Source organism: Microcaecilia unicolor, chromosome 9 (assembly GCF_901765095.1).
Source record: "Microcaecilia unicolor chromosome 9, aMicUni1.1, whole genome shotgun sequence".
Classification (NCBI taxonomy): domain Eukaryota; kingdom Metazoa; phylum Chordata; class Amphibia; order Gymnophiona; family Siphonopidae; genus Microcaecilia; species Microcaecilia unicolor.
In genome coordinates this window covers 18,507,460-18,530,270 of record NC_044039.1, presented here as the reverse complement: position 1 = coordinate 18,530,270, position 22,811 = coordinate 18,507,460, and the positions used below count along the sequence as shown (strand labels likewise).

Here is a 22,811-nt window from a genome sequence, read left to right as displayed (position 1 = left end):
CCACACAGGCTTTGAATTTACTGTGTCTTAAGTTTTGTACTTAAGGTATGGTATCTGCAAAAACTTACTGCACTGTAGTAAAAGGCCCTTTAACGATTTAAATGGCCCAATATCGTGTTACTTTTAAAAATATGTGAATAAACAAGTTTCTATTCACTGGTTGCCAGTGAATGTATAACTGGTTTTGAATATCAGCCTGATAATATTTGTTAGTACTGTTGCTTTAGGAGATTTGGTTCTAGAAGGTAAAAAAAAAAAAAAAAAACCTAAATAAAAATATTATATATAAATTAACTTCAGTGGAGGAGTGGCCTAGTGGTTAGGGTGGTGGACTTTGGTCCTGAGGAACTGAGTTCGCTTCCCACTTCAGGCACAGGCAGCTCCTTGTGACTCTGGGCAAGTCACTTAACCCTCCATTGCCCCATGTAAGCCGCATTGAGCCTGCCATGAGTGGGAAAGCGCGGGGTACAAATGTAACAAAAATAAAATAGATACTATTGGAGATTCTAGATGGAATGTTGCTACTATTGGAGATTCTACATGGAATGTTGCTACTATTGGAGATTCTACATGGAATGTTGCTATTCCACTAGCAACATTCCATGTAGAAGGCTGCGCAGGCTTCTGTTTCTGCACGGCCACATTGGTGATCTGCAAGGGCCGACTTCTACATGGAATGTTGCTAGTGGAATAGCAACAATCCACGTAGAATCTCAAATAGTAGCAACAGTGGAGGAGTGGCCTAGTGGTTAGGGTGGTTAGGGTGCAGGACGTCAGACTCACAGAAGCAGAAGCCTGCGCGGCCACATTGGTGATCTGCAAGGGCCGACTTCTACATGGAATGTTGCTAGTGGAATAGCAACATTCCATGTAGAATCTCCAATAGTAGCAACAGTGGAGGAGTGGCCTAGTGGTTAGGGTGGTGGACTTTGGTCCTGGGGAACTGAGTTCGATTCCCGGCACAGGCAGCTCCTTGTGACTCTGGGCAAGTCACTTAACCCTCCATTGCCCCATGTAAGCCGCATTGAGCCTGCCATGAGTGGGAAAGCGTGGGGTACAAATGTAACAAAAATTAAAAAATAGCTTACAGTATATGTAACTTTTCTGCAGAAGAACAAAATCTTAAAATAGCATGTGTGTGTTTGTTTTTACTATAATATACGTGTGTTACCAAGTGAAAGAGAATCCTGGCAGATGGAAATTGAGAAAATGAAAGAAGAAAAGAAAAAGTTGGAAGTGCAAAAAGAGCAAGACGCTGCAAGAATAAAGGAGTACAATGTAAGCATCAAAACTATTCGCTTCTTCCCTATAAATAGTTTCTATAATAATTCTATAAAAGTGTAAGAGAACAGGACAATTGACATTTTGATTACAGTGAGGGGTCTAACTTTAAATTGCAAGTATCATTGATCTTGGGAACTGGAAAAAAGCTTTCTAAATCTGGCAGAAATACTGAAGGTTTTGCCAGTTTGTAATCTTTTTGGCTGAGCTATTTTGATCAACAGCAAGTGGCAGGTGGAACTGTTACAGAAATTAGGATCTCGTGCATGTGTCCGTTAACTGATATCTTTATTGATCTCATTTGGTAAAGATTTCTACTGATGTGAAAAATATAGCTAAAAATCAATCAGTATAGATTTATCAAAGTAACATTGATAATAAAAATCCATAGTCAGAAGTTTTGCACATAGGAAGTGTTATTTGTGTTAAAAGTTAAGCTATTTCTGCTTATCTGTTAAGCAAATTAGATTTTTTTTTCGGGGGGGGGGGGGGGGGGGGGAGGGCATAGGAGGTCTTTTACTAAGCCACGGTAGTGTTTTTAGCTTACGGTAGAAATCAGCTGGCGGTAAGTGCGAAGATGCCCATTATATTCCTGTTGGCGTCTCAGTATTTACCTCCAGCTGATTTCCAGCACGATCTAAAATGCTATTTCGGCTTAGAAAAAGGATCCTGTGCTCTCATTTCCTTTGCTTAATTGTTTTATTCTTGATCATTGATTCTGTAGCGTTTGCTAGAAACTCTAAATCTGGGTGCAGATGAAATAAAAAAACTACTTGCCGAAAGTTCAAGAAAAATGACAGTCTTGCGAGTGAATGAAAAGTCTTTGACGAGAAAATATACCACACTCCTTGAAATGGAACAGCATCTGAGGAAAGAAAATGGCAAACTGAAGACTGATCTAACAGAAATGGAAACTGCTGTAGCTGAAAGAATTGGTTACTTGCAGAGGTGTAAGGTACTGGTTGATTGTATGTCATCCGTAATACCCTATCTATATATATAAAAGGCAAGACCAACGTTCTATGAAGCCTCCAGACGGAAGTGTGTAGCGCCAGAGATATCCGGTTTCCCCATGAGTGAAGGAAAACAGCACAGAAATCTCACACAGTGAAGGACTCAGAGGGGGGAGGGGAGAGAGATGCCCTCACTCTCTCTAAAACACAGAACAGCAGGAAACTTAACACTGAAGGACTGGACTCGGAGGGGGGAGGGGGAGGGAGAGAGGGCAGGGACACACACTCCCACATGCACACTCTGAAGAAAACCTTGCTAGCCCCCAGTTTCATTTGCATCAGAAACGGGGCTTTTTTACTAGTTTTGGGTAATTCTCAAAGCTATTTATGTAGATAAATGGCAATATCTTTGCATATATTATTGCCCTCTCTCAGTATTCCTATATGCATCTTCCACAAAAAGGAAAAAGTAGCTGCAGACTGTCCCAAAGCCAAGAAGTTGAGAATTGCCCCCATTCGTAACATTTAAATGCCCTGGGGTCCTTGAGCATGGCTTTTTTTTTTCTCCTTGGGCCCTACCTTGGTCAAGGAGAAGATCTAAGAGCCTGCAAGACATTTCCCTTTTTATCAAACCATTCAGCTTCTAATCTCATTGAGCTTCTCCGCAAGCAGGTCTGCACTCTAATTTTTGGTACCTGATTACATAAGCAACCACTAAGCTGGTTCATCAGTTTTCATAGAGACCATAATTACAGCGGATAGTAATATTTCTAGCTGGAATCCTTTGGGAAGCAGACTTTTTAATCTCACCGCCTAATTTAAGCAACAGAGTTCAGTGTTAATGCTCTAATGCTTGTGTGCAGTGGATCCAGCTTGGATAATTCTGAGGAATCAGCAGATTCTCAGTATCGGCATGTTCTGTATGGCCTCTGATTTCCTGTGGCTTCTCCAGGTGGTGGGCCACTAATAGCTTCAGCCATTCCCCTTTTATGGCTTAGAAAAGGGGACTTCAGTTTCCTCTCCCAACAGGCATTTTAGCAGCCTTTTTTCAAAAACAAAATGCTCTTCAAGGAAGATCTGGGAACCCTAATGAACATCTTGGAAGATTCCAAGCCTTGTAGGTCCCTTTTACTAAAGGGTTGCGGCACAGCAAGGGGTTTGTCGTGCGGCAACCCGGAACTTCCGCTGGCCCAACATGGCCGCCGACAGTAGTTCTGCCTTGAGTATGTGCCATTTCCGGTGCTACAGAAAATAATTCCATAATTTCTAATGTTGTATTAACCTGGTGGTAATCGGGCAGCGCCGTCCGCTGCCAGTTACCGCTGGGTTACCATAAGAGCCCTTACCGCAGTGGGTGCTAGTAAGAGCTCCCCCTCCCCCACATAGCCACATGGTAAGAATAATCTTTATCTCATGGTCATGTCTTGCAATAGATATAGGATCAAGCAAACCAAATTATATCACAGGCCGGTACTGGGAAAAAGAATTCAGATATTTAAACCCAGAGAGAAGGATACATGCAGGGCAGGAGAGGCACATACATTCAGACCCACAGCCACACAGACATTCTCACACAGGACATACACATACATTCAGACACACACCCCATCATACCTGCAGATCTTCACACACAAGCAGCTGTAATACCTTTCTGTCCTATGCACTGTAATCCTATCTATATATATAAAAGGCAACCCCAACGTTCTGAAGCCTCCACGGAAGTTGAGGCGCCCGAGATATCCGGTGTGCCCTGGAGTGTCTGCACCGCCCTCGCGTCAAAACGTCATGACGTCGAGGGCGGAGCTATTGACACTCGAGGGCCGAAACGGCCCACAGCGAACAAGGGAAGTAGCTTCGAGGGACGGAGGGAGGGGGCCCCTTGCTAGCGCCCGTTTCATTCTGCTCAGAAACGGGCATTTTTTCCTAGTTTCTATATAAAATACCTTTTTCCAAGCCACGCTTTTGTGTTGTATTATTGTGCTACAAAATCCACTGCCCCTGAGAAGTGGGCACGGGACCAAAGAAAGAAACTCAGAACCAGACGAAAGCTAACGCTGACATCTGACCTCTGGGGTCCATAACGGACAACTTTGAAAATTACCTTCTATATTTTTATTTCTATAGGAAATGTCAGGCTTTAAAATAGCATCTGCACAAAAAGCACTGGAGGACAGTGTACCTCTTTCGGATCTGCAATGGGCCAACAAACAGTATAACGAACTGACGGGTAAATACAGGGACATGCTGCAAAAGGACAATTTGCTTGTTCAGAGAACAACTAGCCTGGAACACCTAGAGGTCAGTTGAAATTCTGGTAGCCCTTTATAAAGCATTTTGTTTTCTTTCTTTTTTTTTTTTCTTCCAAATGTTAAATTCTTATTAGATTATCTTAATTGTGATGTGTTCTACACCAAAGACCAGTATGCAAATATGGGACGTCTTAGTTTGTTCCTGTAAATTGTGTAACTTCAAGCTCAGTTAGCTTTACTGGTTAAAATTGATTTTATTTTAAAAATGATTTGCAAAAGGAGAATGAGATCTAAGGCTCAAAAGATATCTTTCTGAAGCTGACATTTAATTAAAATGAGTAATAATTTATATAGCCTATATCTAGCAGGTTATGTTAAACTAGTAGTGTTCAGTTGGATTCTTAGATAATGAAGAATGAACTTGAACAGTCCATACGAGTAAAGCCTTCACTGCTATATATAAAGTATAATAAAATGTGATTATTACTTACAATTGTTAAATATTGAATTGCATAAATAAAGATACAACTCCCTAAGGCAGAGGTTCCCAAATCTGTCCTGAGGGATCTCCAGCCACTCAGGTTTTCTGGATATCCACACCGAATATGCATGAGAGAAATTTGCATGTAGTGACAGCAGTGTATGCATATCAATCTCATGAATATTCATTGAAGATATCCTTAAAACCTGGTGGCAGGGTACTGTCCAGGAAGGCCACAGGAGCATGGGAAATTCGATATTTGGGTATTCAGATTATGAGATTATTTGGTTAATAGGAAAAAAGGGGTGGAAGAAAACAACCAATAGTTTTCCAAGATGGCAATCCACAAAAAAGTCCAGAAGTCCATTGCTTCTAAAAATATAAACCTTTATTCTCCAAAAACTACAAAATGCGTGGACAAATCTTGACCCAACATGGGCCGTATTTCGGCAGCAAGCCTTCCTCAGAGGTCTATACTGTCATCAGCGCATGAAAAAAGTAGAGAATAATATGTCAAAGATAAAACTCAGCCACCATATGTGGGACTAACTTTACAACACCAAATGCAAGGATAATACAGCTAAAAAAAAAAAAAAAATGCCCTCAGTCCATAGCATTGTTCACAGTATAGACCCCTGAGGGCCTGAAGAACTGTCCAGAAATCAGTCGAAGTCAGAATATTCCTCAGCTTCCTGCAAAGGTGAAGCTGAAAATAAGAAGTAGAAATGGACTGCTGAACAAAGGGCCCTTGATAATGGTGGAGAAGGAGAGTCTAGCCCTTAGGAACTCATTCCAACTTTTACTACAAAAGAAACTGGAAAGAGAGAGGCTTGCCTTTAAGAAGTGGAACTGAAAATCCCATAAGACAGTAGGCTGTGAGGTCAGCAGAGACAGGTTGGGAGGAACCCGGTTCACTGCACTGTTTAAGCATGTTCTGGTTTGCTGGCACCACCTCATAGCTGCAGCTAGTGGCATAGCTAGGTGGGGCCTGGGCCCCCTGGTTTTGCTGGCTGGGGTCCTGTAGGGGTATTTCCCTGTGATCTTACATAAGCTGGTCTTGGCCTATACAAGCCTATGACATCTTGGTACAATAAGATGGCTGCTGCAACCCTCTGACCTGCACATCTCTGTGTCAGCAAGATCCAGCTTCAGCTTGTGGAAAATCACTGTCAGGCTTGCTGAAGCCAAAGACATTCTGTGTTCCAACCATCCCCCTTCTATCTCTGAGAAGCTGGGAAGGGAGTCATACTCATGGCACCAGAAGTTACCATCTCCAAGGTCACAAAAAGAACTCTTCTTGCCCATGCACTGGACTGTATGTGATCATAATTGGTCCAGGCTATCACCCGACCGAGAGGTCTGGAAGAACGCGGGGAGAGTGGGAGAAGAAAATTATTGTCCTAATTATTTGTTTTCACCCTACAGTCCCCAACCCCCACCAGCTGAAGCCTTGTCCAGCACCGCCAAGTTGTCTGCCCTGCTCTCTCTTCCCCCTCACGTCCTGCACGCTCCTTTTAGTGAAATTGAGCATGCCCAAGGCAGTCCATGATCTCATCACACAGCAAGTGGAGCCATAGTTGCTGGTAAAAGGGAGCAGGGGAAACCTGGTGGGAATTAAACCTAGAATATACCAGAACAGTAGCATGAGGCACAAGGTCATGGTAGCCATGACAGTGATCACGTGCATATGCCCCACCTGAACCATGATGCACTTGCTTTCCCACTTGGATCTCTACAGTATCTGAATCTGCAAAAAAAATGATTTAACCAGTACTGTGAGCAGGTGTGAACTGAGTTACAGAGCATGGAGGGTTTTATTCATCATTGCAGTGTAACTCATTTAAAACATGTACACTGTGAATGATTCCTGCCTATGAGTACTAAAACTGAAAGAAATGAATGGGGCTGTCTTACCTTTTATCAAATATTTGTAGTTCGGCATTGTATAATTCTTATTGCATCTTTTTTTCTGTAGCTACAAATGAGAGAGAATTATTAGGGAGAAGTCTTGAAGGTTATATTGCAAGCGCTTTATTATTGTAATGTTTTATTGGAGAACCAAAATGCTGTTTCTCTTACCACAGCATGAGAATGCATCCTTGAAGGAGCAAATCGATGCCTCAAATAAAGAATTAGAGATTACCAAAGAAAAGCTCCACACTCTAGAGCAAGCCTGGGAGCACATCAATAAAATGGGCAAGTACACTGTAAATCTTGCTTCTAAAATACTCAGAAGTAGATTTGGCAAACTTTATTTGACATGTACTAAGGAATATAGCCTTGTAATTTCAATTGGGAAGATGCTGAGACAAAACTGGGAAAAAGCATTTGATGACTTTCCTCCATGTTCTTCCTGTGAAATACTTTGTCCGTGTTATTGACTAATTCTTGTATTCTTTTCAAGTTATTTTGTAAAATATTTCTTAGTTTCTGTTGCCCAGACTTCACCAAGCTGGATGAATATAAGCAAGATTCTCATTCCAGGATATATTCTGTTGGTATTCTTGTGAAAAAAAGACTTACTACAAATTTATTTCTTTAGCTAAGATGTGCTTTACAGTAGCAGGGGATACAGTTACGTGAGGGCTGTAGTTGACAAATATTCCATGGCTGCTTCTGCAGAACTTTATTCTTCCTGCCAAACATAGGCAAGTCACGTTTCCTGCTGGTTTGTTCCTTGTTGCTGCGTGCTTCTCCTGCCTCTTTTGGTTACTGGCTGTCCCTGTAGGCTACTAGCTACTGTATCCTTATTCCCTCTTAACCTTCCCCCCCGCCCTCCCCCTCATCACAGAGGATGGCTGCTTCCTCTCGTCTACCCTAAGTTGGCCACCACTACTGTTGTTATTCCCTGTCTAGTCACGGTATAACTTAATTGCTTGCATTCTCTATGTTTATTACTAACACCTTCCAGCTCACAGCAGGCAGAGCCAGCAATGATAGCAGTGTTAGTAATAGTAACAGCTGTTAGTGAGGAGAATTAGCAGACAGCTAGTATAAGAGACAAAAGGAGAAGGGAGTGATGGGAGAGCAGAGGGAAGGGGGAAAAAAGGGCAGAGAATGTAAATAAAGAAACAAAGGGGGGCAGGAGAGACAGAAAAGAGAAGGGAGGAAGAAAAGTAATGAACGGAGATCAAAGAAGAGAAGGGATAAATTGATAGGCTGGAGTAGCAGAAGCAGACAAGATGAAAAGACAACTTTAAAAGGGGGTGGTAATCTGTTGTGGAAGGGTATAGAAAAAGGGTAGGAGCATCCTTACCAGACCAGTCCAGAACTTGTGGGTTGTACTCATCAACCAGCAGATGTGTTGAGACGGATAGAATTTTGGTCTGTATCTTATGCATCCTGATGTTTTCAGTATTTCGACTAGCAAAGCAGTGGTGAAAAGGATCCCCTTTCATCTGAAGATAATTTGAGCAATTATTGAAAAAAGCTGAATAGCTAAAGAAGAAACTTCAATTCACAATGTATTTATTTATTAAAATTTATAACCCACTTAGGGCCTCTTTTATCAAGCCACATTAGTGGTTCCCACACAACAGTGCCAACAAAGCCCTTTGAATGGACTCCATTGGCATTGCCACTGGGAACCACTAACCCAGCTTGAAAAAGAAACCCTTAAAAACTAAGCAGGTCACAAAATAAAAAAAACATTACATAAATGCTCAACATAAACTAGACAGACAAACGTGAAACAATAACAATAACTTGAGGATAACTAGAAAATAAATAGCTGATTACATATATAAACAATAGGAGGGCTTCTGGGCTGGCCTGGCTGGACTAAAGGAGACAAAATTAACAGGTAAACATAATTTCTCCATATTGACATGAAATGAATAAAAGCTAAGAGCAAAATAGGAGCAAAATTTGTTTTCATATGTATGCAGCAAAGCTTGAAAACTACTTTATTTAAAAGTTGCATTTTCAATAAAAAAAAAACATTTGTTCATGTTAAGCTATGTGCAAAAATATGTGAATGTAATAGTAATCCCCTTTACTGCTGACTTTTTGTCATTGTCATATCAATATTACACATTTGCAACAGGCACACCATATTCTTTTCTATATCTAGCTGTCTTATTGTTTGCAGAAAATAGTATCACTATGGACAAGGCTACAAAAGCAATTACAAATAATGAGATTGTCTCCATCTCCAAGAAAATCACTATGTTGGAAATGAAAGAACTTAATGAAAGGCAAAGAGCTGAACATGCACAGAAAATGTATGATCACCTGCGGATCACACTGAAACAAGTGGAGGAACGTAATTTTGAACTAGAAAACAAGTTTGCTGAGGTGAGTAGTAAATTCTTGGATTATATACAACTAGCCATTGAGCCCATTAAAACGGGCTGGTATTGGGGTTTTCGGAGGTCGACGCTGCCCCCCCCCCGCGAGGTCGCCGCTACCGTTCCCCCCCCCCCCCCCCGAGTCACCGCCGCCGCCAGCCCTCCACCCGGCCCAGGCCCTCTCTCCGCTACTGAACTTACATCCATTCACCGGAACGCAGCACGCACATCAGCTGAGCTGCCGTCGGCCTTCCTTCTCTGCCTGTGTCCCGCCCTCGTGTGAGGTAACGTCAGCGAGGGCGGGACACAGGCAGGGAAGGAAGGGGACGGCAGCTCAGCTGATGTGCGTGCTGCGTTCCGGCGAATGGATGTAACTTCAGTAGTGGAGAGAGGGCCTGGGCCGGGTGGAGGGCTGGCGGCGACACCGGGTGAGGGGAGCGGTAGCGGCGACCTCGGGCGGGGGGGGGGGAGCGGTAGCGACCTCGGCGGCTTTGCGCAGTTTCCCTCTCTGTCCTGCCCCCATCATCACGTATTGACGCGGGGGCGGGACAGTGAGGGAAGTCTCTACTGCGCATTTGCGAGTGAGTCAGTCACTTGCCGTTTATATGTTTGATTCCTTCTGGTTATCTTCATTAAGTGGGCCTTTTGCAAAGCCGCGCTAGCTTTTTTAGCTCATGGTAAAAATCAGCTGGCTGTAAGCGCTGAGATGCCCATGCAAATATAATATCCCAAGATGGCAGGGATGTGCTTAGGTTTAATAGCAAAGTTCTCTTAGCTTTGAGCTTAAACAGCCATCAAAGTATGTGACATCACTTCCTCCGCCCATTCAAATCTTATTGAGCCCACCCCTGCATTTGCGATTTTCAGATGGATTTTTCCCATAGGTAAACACCCATTTGCCAGCAGAAATCCATTTGAAAATTTATGGTAAACAAAATGATATATATGTGGGATACAAATGCAGCAAATAAATAAATATGAATAAATGTACATGTCTGTGAAATGTATTTATTTTGTATATTTTCCATGTAATGGTATTTCTTTGTGTTCCCTAGCTCACTAAAATCAACCTTGAGGCCCAAAAAGTGGAAGAATTATTAAGAGATGAATTGGCCAGTAGTGTGAGTAAAATTGTTAGTGATGCAGATAGGCGAAGAATCGTGGAACTAGAGGAAAGTGAATCGGAACTAAAGATTGAAGTATCCAAGTAAGTAGATAAGGCATTTTCTCTGCGGACAAGCAAGATAATCATCCGTATGCGTTATTAGTTGGTGCCTCACATCCAGAACTCCATCTAGTTATTGTCTTTGCATAATCATATGGATCCTAGTTCTTGTAGCCCTCTCCCAAAATCAAAACGCAGAAAAACTCTGTAATAGCTTCCAGATGTCTCTCCAGCAATCTTTCACATCTGTGAGATACCAGCACTGAAAAAGAGTTCTAATATAGAGAAGGTATTTTAGAATCAGGGTTAAAAAAATAAAAGGAAAACTTACCCTCTCTCCCTCCCCCTAAAACAACTGACAATCCCCCAAAAACGTTTTCTAGAAGAACACATAAGACTGATTCTAGGAAACCAAGAAATAAATAGTTCATCAATTAACTAAAAGAAAGTAAACATTAACATCTGAATGAGAAGGGGGTTTTATTTAATTGCTGAGCATGTGAAAAATTCTTTTTTTTTTTCTGCACATTGACTTTCTACAGATGTTTGTAATACAGAATCCTCGCTGACAGTAGCATAGATAGATGGCAATTAAGGACCAGGTGATCCACCTAGTCTGCCATACTTCCCCTTCCATACCTCTCTAGATAAAATTTATATTTATATAAATCCACTATTTCTGGGATAAGCAGTATAAAATGTTTTGTACTGTTTTGGGATCTTGTCAGGTATTTGTGACATGGATTGGCCACTGTTGGAAACAGGATGCTGGGCTTGATGGACCTTTGGTCTTTCCCAGTATGGCAATACTTATGTACTTCTATTCTCAACTGTATAAGCTTGACCTTCTGCAGGATATTGGTCTGTATCCAAGTCAGTTTTGTTGTCTTCCCTCTTTGACCTTCTGCCATTCTGGGTAGACAACAAAGTGGCCACCACTACGATAGTCTCAGAGGTAATGAAGAACAGTAGGGTTGTAGATGGATCTTCCAACAGACACTCGTACACTGTGAAGGTCATAAGATATATTTATTGAGAAAGTTACAACATCCTATTTTGATTCATTCCGCACTGCTCGAATAATTCCCCTGAAGAAACCTGTTCCGTGGTCAAACGGGTTCCCATCAGGATTTTCTACAAAGCTAAGTTAAAATAGAATGCTTCTGTCTTCCTGCTGCACACTTGTTTCAAAGGCAATATTAAACTTTTTGTGTGTTAGTGACAACTGCAAAAAAGTAATTTTGCAAACAGAAGAATAAAAGTCGAGGGAGGTTTTTGGCCGATGATTGATTGATTGATTGATTGGTTTAGGTTAGAAGGTGCTGCAGTTGCTGAATGAATGGTGACATGTACAGAAAGCTATAGTGCTTTAAGCCTTCTACTGCTGAGGCCTTTTTTCTTCCATTTTTATCAATATAAAGAAAAAAATATTATAAAAAAAGATTGTGAGACCATCAAGATGGTTGTGATTTAATGTATGAAGATTTTTGTGAGTGTATATTTCCCACCTTTTTTTGTGATTAGCTGAGCTATTTTTGTGGGTATTGGTTCTTTTTTTTTTTTGGGGGGGGGGGGGGGTTAAAAAATAGGAATAGACTTGATGGATATGTTGAACAAACTGACCGACTGATTCGGCAGTAAAATGTGATGAGGATTTCCAAGTGTGAGGGCATAATATTCCTCCTGATCTCAGAGAAAGCAAAGCTGCTTGCCTGTAGCAGATATTCCCAGAGATTAATAGGATACAGTATTGGTCTTCACGAAACCCATTCACCTCTCCTAGGATTTGGCATCCCCTAATAGTAGCTATGTACAGAACTGAAGAGGACCCATGTATGCTGGAAAGTTTTACCATCCTGATGAATTTTGCATGCATTCTTTCTGGCCCAGGCTTTATCATTTAAGTTGCCCGTACATGAGGATTAATATCAGTGGCGTCGCGAGGGCAGCTGAAACCCGGGGCAGGTCGCCATGGCGCACCCTCCCCCCTCCGGAGCGCAACCCCCCCCCCCCCCCCCGAGAACATACCTGGAAGGCGGTGAGGGGCGGGCGGGAGAGCCAATCAGCCGAGTGCACGCCGCTGGGGGGTGTTGGCGCCTTGGGAACCAGCGAGGCGCCGACACCCCCCAGCGACGTGCACCCGGGGCGGACCGCCCCACGGCCCCCCCCCCTTCCTACGCCACTGATTAATATGTTAATCTGCTAGAGGTAAGCAAATTTGCTTTCTTTTGACAGCATAACAATGTGTACACATTAGGGTAAGAGAAGTTGGAAGAAGAGAGTACTTGAATCTCCAAGGAAGTACATTTGATAACCCTAACCTGATTCTTAATTAGACTAAATTGCATTAAAGGTTTACAGCTCTAGGCTTAAAAGTAGAATAGCAGGAGCATAGATTCTTTTATTATCAGTTCTTTGTAAAAAAAAAAAAAATTCAGCAGACCTGTTAGTCCACCCAGTTTAATTTCTGTTGTATGATGTTCATGCCTTAAAAAAAAATAAAAAATACTATTTGCTTATTTTCTTAGATTAAGGGATTTGTCTGACATAGCCAAAATGCAAGTGGTCACACTAGAAGCCCGCCAGCAATCCAGGGAAAAGGAAGTGGAATCTCTGAGAAAGCAAGTGTTAGATTATCAGGTACAATCAATTTTTAGAGTTAATGTTGAACTTGCTCTTTCTGGCTCTTTGTATCAATGTACTTAAGTTGACTAAAAGCAAAATCTAGAGGTAACACATCTGTAAAATATTAGCACAATTATAAGAACTCTGCAAGCCTTTAAAATTGGAAGAAAATAGGCAGTGACAGGATCTCCAGTCATTTATTTATTTTATTTTTGTTACATTTGTACCCCGCGCTTTCCCACTCATGGCAGGCTCAATGCGGCAGGCAATGGAGGGTTAAGTGACTTGCCCAGAGTCACAAGGAGCTGCCTGTGCCGGGAATCGAACTCAGTTCCTCAGTTCCCCAGGACCAAAGTCCACCACCCTAACCACTAGGCCACTCCTCCACTGTTGCTACTATTTGAGATTCCACTAGCAACATTCCATGTAGAAGTCGGCCCTTGCAGATCACCAATGTGGCCGCGCAGGCTTCTGCTTCTGTGAGTCTGACGTCCTGCACATACGTGCAGGACGTCAGACTCACAGAAACAGAAGCCTGCGCAGCCTTCTACATGGAATGTTGCTAGTGGAATAGCAACATTCCATGTAGAATCTCCAATAGTAGCAACATTCCATGTAGAATCTCCAGTAGTATCTATTTTTTTTTTTGTCACATTTGTACCCCGCGCTTTCCCACTCATGGCAGGCTCAATGCGGCTTACATGGGGCAATGGAGGGTTAAGTGACTTGCCCAGAGTCACAAGGAGCTGCCTGTGCCGGGAATCGAACTCAGTTCCCCAGGACCAAAGTCCACCACCCTAACCACTAGGCCACTCCTCCACTCATGCAAATTGAAATAGTAGGTTTGGATATCCCCAGGTCTTGTAACTTTGCTTATACCCTACTTTGTCAATTAAAATGTTCTATTATATATTGTGTTGCCATTGAAAGTAGTATACTATGCCATACTTTGTATTATTATATTTTTATAGCTGTAATTATCTATTGCTTATGTTCGATTTATGTACTGTACACTGTCTTGAGTGAATTCCTTCAAAAAGGCAATAAATAAATCCTAATAAATGTGGGTACACATTTAACATCATTTTTTTGGAGCAAGTGCAAATTTGTGTTGTGGCATTTGGGCACTTCTGGATCTATTGCATAAATAAAGGAACATAAGTACCTATGGTGTCTTTTTAAAATACACTTAAAATAGTTGGCATTTTGGACTTCTCACATAGGCACTTTGTTATAAAATCAAGTCTGTTAATATGCCGTTTACTATGTGTGTACTTTTAGATGGATGGGTTGGGGGGGGGGGGAGGAGTTGGACAGTAATCAGAATTTTTACTTTGATGTAAAATAAAAAGTCTGTTTCCTTATTGGGGACAATTTGCAAATCCCACTGGATGCTTGTACGCCCTCAGTACTTTATAAACAGCATCGGTACTTCTATCTGTAGAGGGGATCAAAAATTTACAGCACATAAATGGCTGTTTAAATGCTTTTGAGAATTTTCATCCCCGTGACTACATGTCTTTACAGGAAACAAATATCATCTCTGTGTTATTTTATTTTGATTAGGCACAATCTGATGAAAAATCTCTGATTGCTAAATTACACCAGCATATTGTAGCTCTTCAAGTTAGCGAGGCTACTGCAGTGGGCAAGCTAGAAGGCGCAACATCCAAACTGCAAAAGTTGGAGGCTTGCAATCTACGCTTAGAACAGAAACTTGATGCAAAAGAGCAATCCTTGTACTACGCAAGACTAGAAGGGAGAAATCGAGCCAAGCATCTGCGTCAAACGATTCAGTCTTTGCGCCGCCAGTTCAGCGGTGCTCTTCCTTTGGCACAGCAAGAAAAATTCTCCAAAACCATGATCCAGCTACAGAATGACAAGTTGAAAATCATGCAAGATATGCAGCGTGCCCAGCAGGAACGTCAAGATATGGAGAACCGTGCGCTGGAAGTAGAGTTAAAGTTGAAAGGCTTGGAAGAGTTGATAGCTACTTTGAAAGATGCAAGAGGAGCCCAGAAGGTTTGAACTCATTTTGGGTTTTGTTTTTTTTTGCAATTTTGTTTTATTGTCTTGTAGACCAGTAGAAGAAATAACAAAATTTGTTGTCAGCTATTGAGTGTGACTAGCTTGTGATACTTTTTGATCATTTAGATCCACGAGTGGGATTTTAATCTGGGGTCACGTTAAAAAAAACAAAAAGGTTTTGCATCTCAGCAGAGAATAAAGTTCTGTCTTAGAAGAGGACTTGGTTTGGTGTTATGATAAAAGAAAGTAATGAAAAAGATCTGGAAAATGCAGAGGAGGAACCAGTGGGGGCAGGAGCAATTGGGGATAGCGCCTTACTACTACTACTACTTGACATTTCTAAAGCACTACTAGGGTTACGCAGCGCTGTACAATTTAACATAGAAGGACAGTCCGTGCTCAAAGGAGCTTACAATCTAAAGGACAAATGTACAGTCAGTCAAATAGGGGCAGTCTAGATTTCCTGAAAGGTATAAAGGTTAGGTGTCGAAAGCAACATTGAAGAGGTGGGCTTTGAGCAAGGATTTGAAGACGGGTAGGGAGGGAGCTTGGCGTAAGGGCTCAGGAAGTTGATTCCAAGCATAGGGTGAGGCGAGGCAGAATGAGCGGAGCCTGGAGTTGGCGGTGGTGGAGAAGGGTACTGAGAGGAGGGATTTGTCCTGTGATTGTGTTCCCATTCGGGGACTATGATTAAGAAAAAAACCAAAAATGATTTTGTCATTCAGTCTTTCCATTTAAATTGTCCTTTATCTACAGTTTTGATCATCTGTCATATTTTACCACATGGTTCATTAAGGGTATTTTTTTTTAATCATGTAGGTTGCATGCTTGCTTCCAAAACCAGCATTTTCTCTGCTTTTAGTTTATTCTGGTTCTATCACAGGTAATAAGGCATGCTTTTGTGATTGAACAGGTGACAGAATGGCACAAAAAAATAGAAGAGCTTCGTCTTCAGGATCTGAAGCTGAATCGAGAGTTAATAAAGGGAAAAGAAGAGATAAAGTATTTGAATAATATCATTTCTGAACATGAGCGCACCATCCTGGGTTTAGAAGAAGAAATTGTACAGCAAAGCAAGGTACAAACGTATCACTACAGGCCGACCGAATTTCGGGTTTGGTTTTGGTTTGTTTCAGCACAAAAACTGGCCGAAATCCCAAGTTCAGGTTTCTGCTGCACTTGCGTTTTTGGATGAAATCAAAACGTCCTGTCCTCCCTCACCAGAGCGAGTCCAATGGCCCCTGCCGCCATCACTGCCACTATCCCTCCCAGCAGAGACTTGGCCTGGACAAGCAGTCTCGCGAGGCTGCTGTGGGAACTCTTGGCAGCCATTTTGATGGAGGAACTACTACTACTACTATTTAGCATTTCTATAGCGCTACAAGGCGCACGCAGCGCTGCACAAACATAGAAGAAAGACAGTCCCTGCTCAAAGAGCTTACAATCTAATAGACAGAAAATAAATAAAGTAAGCAAATCAAATCAATTAATGTGAACGGGAAGGAAGAGAGGAGGGTAGGTGGAGGCGAGTGGTTACAAGTGGTTACGAGTCAAAAGCAATGTTAAAGAGGTGGGCTTTCAGTCTAGATTGAAAGGTGGCCAAGGATGGGGCAAGACGTAGGGGCAAGTACCTGGCAGAAACCCAAATAGTAGCAACATTCCATGTAGAACCCCAAAAAGTAGCAAGATTCTAGAATTCTAAAGAATAACAAGATTCCATGCAGAATTTCAAAGTGTAGCAACATTCTATATAGAATCCCAAAGACTAGATTCCATTCAGAATCCTAAGTACATAAGTATTGCCATACTGGGACAGACCGAAGGTCCATCAAGCCCAGCATCCTGTTTCCAACAGTGGCCAATGCAGGTCACAAGTACTACTACTACTACTACTATTTAGCATTTCTATAGCGCTACAAGGTGTACGCAGCGCTGCACAAACATAGAAGAAAGACAGTCCCTGCTCAAAGAGCTTACAATCTAATAGACAAAAAATAAAGTAAGCAAATCAATTAATGTGTACAGGAAGGAGGAGAGGAGGGTAGGTGGAGGCGAGTGGTTACAAGTGGTTACGAGTCAAAAGCAATGTTAAAGAGGTGGGCTTTCAGTCTAGATTTAAAGGTGGCCAAGGATGGGGCAAGACGTAGGGGCTCAGGAAGTTTATTCCAGGCGTAGGGTGCAGCGAGACAGAAGGCGCGAAGTCTGGAGTTGGCAGTAGCGGAGAAGGGAACAGATAAGAAGGATTTATCCATGGAGCGGAGTGCACGGGAAGGGGTGTAGGGAAGGACGAGTGTGGAGAGATACTGGGGAGCAGCAGAGTGAGTACATTTATAGGTTAGTAGAAGAAGTTTGAACAGGATGCGAAAACGGATAGGGAGCCAGTGAAGGGTCTTGAGGAGAGGGGTAGTATGAGTAAAGCGACCCTGGCGGAAGATGAGACGGGCAGCAGAGTTTTGAACTGACTGGAGAGGGGAGAGGTGACTAAGTGGGAGGCCAGCAAGAAGCAGATTGCAGTAGTCTAAACGAGAGGTGACAAGGGTGTGGATGAGGGGGAGGAGCAATTGGGGATAGCTCCTCCCCGAAGAGGTCAGTAGGCCCCCAGGGAAATTAAAGGTGGGCCTAGGGAAGGCATTCAGGTGGATGGGGAGCTGGCTCGACAGCACCCGCTCTCCTCTGGGGGCAAGATGTGTGTTTGTCCCAGCCTGTCCTGTTCAGGCCAAGTCTCTGCAGGGGTGAGGCAGTGACTGGCAGCAGTGGTTCCCAGTCTGTGGGGAGTTGGGGGTAGGGCTGGCAGCCCAGGAGGACCCCCACTGTATGCTGGGTGGGGGGGGTGGGGGTAGGAGGTTTCATTTTCAGGTTTGATTTCAACTGAAACTGAACAGCAAATTCTGGCTGTCGATTCGATTTTGGTTGAAACCAAGAATTCCGGTTTCATTCAGCCTCTATACATCACTTCATGCTAAGATAAATAGGGATCATACTATAAGTGGATGTTTGTATTGCTTTTTTTTTTTTTTTTAGTTCAAAAGAAATGGACACCATGCTTAGTCTGGCTGTTACATCCACCGGATTGTGTGTGTGTGAGGTTTTTTTTTGTGTTTTTTTTCTTTTTTGGCTATTCTATATAAAACATATTTTCAATTTTTAGTTTCATGAAGAGCGGCAGATGACATGGGATCAGAGAGAAGTAGAGCTTGAACGCCAGTTAGACATGTATGAGCATCAGCAACAAGAAGTACTTAGCACTGCTCAGAAGGTACTTGTGCTGAATGTTTTCATAGCGATCATTAGCACCTTCTAATCGATTGACGTTGATCTTCACGGGTGTCGTTTTTGTTTCTGAACAGTTTGAAGAGGCTACTGGCTCAGTCCCAGACTCCAGCTTACCCCTTCCACAGCAACTAGATATTGCACTGAGAAAAATTAAGGAACATGTTCGAACAATCCTCGAAACCCGAGCAGCCTACAAAGCTTTAGAACAGGTGGGTAGATGAAGGAGTTTGGTATAAAAGACTTCTCCCCACAAACCCAACTGAGAAACTTAATTCGGCCCTTCCATACCTACCAAGGAAAAGTTTCCTTTTTCTCTGTGAGTAAATTGAATTAGAATGAACTTTTTTTGTTTGTTTTACAGAAAGTAAAAGAGAAGGAAGCCGTTCTGTGGAATACAGAGCAAAACATCTTGGCCCGGGACAAGATAATAAATGAACTGAGACTTCGATTACCAACTACATGTGAACAGGAAAAGCTGCTGGGTGATGTTGGCCAGAAGGAAGATGATCCAGTCTACCAAAAAAGTCTGAAAGTTGCTCAACAGACCATTGCAAACATGCAGGCGAGACTAAACCAGAAGGAAAGCGTATTGAAAAAATATCAGCAGAATCTGGAAAAATCAAGAAAGGTGATTTCAGCTTTTGTTTTGGTTTATACTGTATCTTGCATCTTTAGAGAATTGTCTTTTCAATATGCCGTCATGCAAAGTATGTTTTCTTTTATATACTTTTATACTATAGTACAGTTCCTTTTATCAGAAAACCTCATTATTGAAAAAGGGTCATTATCTTGGGGAAAAAATGGCCCCTGGCCTGTTTTGTATTATTCAGGAAAAACTCCTTTTCCAGTGTAATCTGGCACACAACAGGGAGCATTTCTTCCAAAGCTCTGCAAATGGTATCCTGACAAGCAGAATTTTCTAAAGTACTGTCTTGATCGTGGCTCCCTATCTTTACTTAATTCTACTTTTGGGGGTCAAGCTGTGCTGGCCAACCTGTTTTGTGACATTACAACTCTTTCATCTTTTTATGATTGGGCTGCTCCTGAGAAATGGTTCATAGAAAGATAAGAAACCCAGAGCTTAAGTGTTGCCCAAACCAATCCTACTTGTCGATGGAAAAAGAAAACGTTCTTACCTGCAACGGATGTTTTCCATAGACAGCAAGACAGAGCAGGCACACAATCCCTGCTGAGAGTTGCATTACTTCTTGAGTTATGAAACTAACTGAAATGAAAAGCCACACATGCTCAGAACTTTACACTAAGGGGCCCTTTTACTAAGCTGCGTAAGCATCTACACACGCCAAAATGGAGTTACCATCAGACTACCGCGTGGCTCTTGCGGTAACTTCATTTTTGGCGCGCGTCCGATACGCATGTCTGAAAAATATTTTTTTATTTTTCAACGCTTGTAACGGACGAACACCAAGTGGCATTTGGCGTGCATAGGTCATTACCACCCGGTTACTGCGTGAGTCTTTACCGTCAGGTCAATGGTTGGCGGTAAGGTCTCAGACCCAAAATGGACGCACAGCAATTTTTCATTTCGCCGCATGTCCATTTTCGGCAAAAAAGAAGGCCTTTTTTTTACAGGCGCGCTAAAAAATGGATCGGCGCGCACCCAAAACCCGCGCCTACACTACTGCAAGCCATTTTTCAGCGCACCTTAGTTCTGAGCTTTGGAAGAGCTGTTCTGTCGATGTGTAATGATGTCACTCACTCACTTCTGTGCCTGATCAATCTTGTTGTCTATCGAAAACACCTATTACAGTAAGAAATCACTGTCAAAATTAAGGTTTACTTCCATATGAAATGTTGTCTTATGGAATGATTTCCTTCATGTGATCTGTTTGCACAGATATTTAGCAAGAAATTATATGCTTTTCTATAACAGGAACAAGAGGCAATTGCTGAAAAGCATGAGGAAAACCTCCGTGTGTTATATCAGAAGTTGGATGTGCACACTGATGTCTCACTCAATAAATTTAAGCAAACCGTTTTGGTAAGACTTCTCTTCACCTGCTTTGTACACATAGGTTTAAGTAGCATATCCAATCCAGTGGCGTTCCTAGCCTGGATGGCACCCGGGGCGGATCGCCGATGCGCCCCCCCCCCCCCCCCCCCCCCCCCCCCCCCCGGGTGCACGCTGCTGTTCCGGGGCAGAGGGAGCTGCAGCGAATGAGCGAAGTTAGCGAACTCAGAGCCGACAGGCGCGCGCCGCGGCACCCGCCAGCGGTGTGCACCTGGGGCGGACCGCCCCCCACTGCCCCCCCCCCCCCCCCCTTGGTACGCCACTGATCCAATCTAACTCTTTTTGTCTGTCTAAAAAAAAACTAATGAGTTAGAAAAACAAATTGTACTTTATGTAGGGTCCCTGAGCTTATTAGGACATACTTTTCCTTTTGAGGTCTCTATAACAAAATTAAGTGTTAACTTTGACTGAAAAATCATTTGATCCTCCTCATGTGTTATCTATTATCAAAAGTTGTCTTGGTCCATCTAGTTAGATCAGTTCTGGCCTTATTTGGATCATTTGTCACTTCTTAAAGTTGTTCATACTCGTGTATTAAGTAGACTTGATTATGGAAATTCTTTGTTCAGTGGATTACTGTGGTGTATTATTAAATCATAACCCCTTTATTAAAGGAATCTGGCTCCCTTGTGCATAACTGCATGAAATATACCGGTCGATTATTCAAAATGATTTAACCAGGCAGAAACGGCCGCGGACTAGTTAAATCTCTTGATCTGGGTTATCCACTAATTTTCACCACGTCTATGCACACCTATTTTTGGCCAAAAAAAAGGCCTTTTTTGCAGGCATGCTGAAAAATGGACCTGCGTGCGTCCAATATTATTATTAGCATTTGTATAGCGCTACCAGACGCACGCAGCGCTGAACACCTGATACAGAGAGACAGTCCCTGCTCAATAGAGCTTACAATCTAAAAATACGTGCATCTACACTAGTGCAGGCCACTTTTCGGAGCACCTTAGATTTAAAAAGGCTTTGAAAATGAGCCCTCTGGTATACCAGAATGTAACTCATCTCGAGCTACTACTGAAAATGGCGTGAGCTAAATACAAATGAATAAATGTAGGTCTTGATTATTTTCAGGACGTTAATATTTATTTTTTATTTATTTGTAGCATTTGTATCCCACATTTTCCCACCTATTTGCAGGCTCAGTGTGGCTTACATTATGCCGTGATGGCGATCGCCATTTCCGGGTACAGGATTTCAAATGGTATTACATTTAGGTGCATACATACTTGGTACAGAGGAATGCATTAATGGCATTGCATAGAGGTTTCTAAGTGATCAAGTGAGTTTTAACATAAGTTAGGCCATCAACTATAGAGATATCATTTTCAACTTAGGAAATAGATTGGTAGTGCGTATTGTATAGCAAATAAAGCAAGATGGTTATAGGATTGCAATACATTATCCTGTATGAAAAAATCCTCATGGCTTGTCAATTTAATTTACAGGAGCTGATGAAGAAACCTTCTTTACCAGTTCCTACAAACAAAGACCTGATGCGTTTAGCTGAGATGGAGCAGACTGTAGCAGAGCAGGACAATTCCATTGCGTCACTTTCGGGCAAATTAAAGAGTTTGACAGCAGAGCTGGAAAAGCAAAAGCAAATCACATTCATGAAAATGAAAGAGTTTGAAAATACCAAGGCCAAGTAAGTCTTTAATTAAACTATGCAGGATTTTATAGTGCAATACCTTTGAAAGAAAGTTAAAGCCTGATTAAATAGCTGTTTGCAAATGCTTAGAAGGTATAGGCCCATTGCAAGGCTTGGAGGACTCCACATTAAGGGACCCTTTTACTAAGCCACGTAAGTGTCTACGCGCGCCCAACGCACACCAAAATGGAGTTACCATTCGGCTACTGTGTGGCTCTTGCGTTAATTTCATTTTTGGCGCGTGACAGAAAAAAAAATTTATTTTCAGATGCGCGTATCAGACGCGCGCAGGTCATTACCACCCGGGTACCACGTGAGACTTTACCGCTAGGTCAATGGCTGGCGGTAAGGTCTCAGACCCAAAATGGACGCATGTCCATTTTCGGCAAAAACTTTAAAAAGGCATTTTTTGCAGGTGCGCTGAGAAATGGATCTGCGTGCGCCCAAAACTCGCGCGTGCACTACCGCAGGCCATTTTTCAGCCCACCTTAGTAAAAGGACCCCTAAGTAATTTGCTCTGGAGGAAAAAACTTCCAACATATAAAGCAAAAAATTTTGGCACTGCTAGAGTCCATTCTTAATTTTGTTGCTTGTGCAAAGTTGCAGGCAAAAAGTAACCAAAAAAATAGCAAAGTTGATATAACTTTCTATAGAAAAAGATCCCTCTTCTCACTCAAATATCGTTTGGTCTTTCTGTAGTACACCTCCTTCATACTATCCTGATAAAGAGGCTATGGATCACGTGTGGTGCATAAACTGATACATTTCTTCC

At 42.3% G+C, this 22,811-nt stretch overlaps 1 protein-coding gene across 3 annotated transcripts in view; it reads left to right on the top strand.

Moving 5' to 3' along the window:
- The window catches only part of CEP290 (centrosomal protein 290), a 141,800-nt gene that overhangs the window by 62,828 nt on the left and 56,161 nt on the right, over positions 1 to 22,811 (top strand). For all 3 annotated transcript variants that reach the window (XR_003943313.1, XM_030214123.1, XM_030214122.1), the window contains exons 23-36: positions 1,176 to 1,278; positions 2,006 to 2,236; positions 4,359 to 4,532; positions 7,049 to 7,160; positions 9,055 to 9,260; positions 10,309 to 10,460; positions 12,947 to 13,058; positions 14,610 to 15,065; positions 15,985 to 16,149; positions 18,220 to 18,327; positions 18,419 to 18,553; positions 18,706 to 18,972; positions 20,239 to 20,346; positions 21,837 to 22,036. Coding sequence is in view for 2 of the 3 variants with exons in the window: in XM_030214123.1 (XP_030069983.1) it covers positions 1,176 to 1,278; positions 2,006 to 2,236; positions 4,359 to 4,532; positions 7,049 to 7,160; positions 9,055 to 9,260; positions 10,309 to 10,460; positions 12,947 to 13,058; positions 14,610 to 15,065; positions 15,985 to 16,149; positions 18,220 to 18,327; positions 18,419 to 18,553; positions 18,706 to 18,972; positions 20,239 to 20,346; positions 21,837 to 22,036 (2,529 nt within the window). In the remaining variant the exon portion in view is untranslated. The remainder of the gene's footprint in view (positions 1 to 1,175; positions 1,279 to 2,005; positions 2,237 to 4,358; positions 4,533 to 7,048; positions 7,161 to 9,054; positions 9,261 to 10,308; positions 10,461 to 12,946; positions 13,059 to 14,609; positions 15,066 to 15,984; positions 16,150 to 18,219; positions 18,328 to 18,418; positions 18,554 to 18,705; positions 18,973 to 20,238; positions 20,347 to 21,836; positions 22,037 to 22,811) is intronic.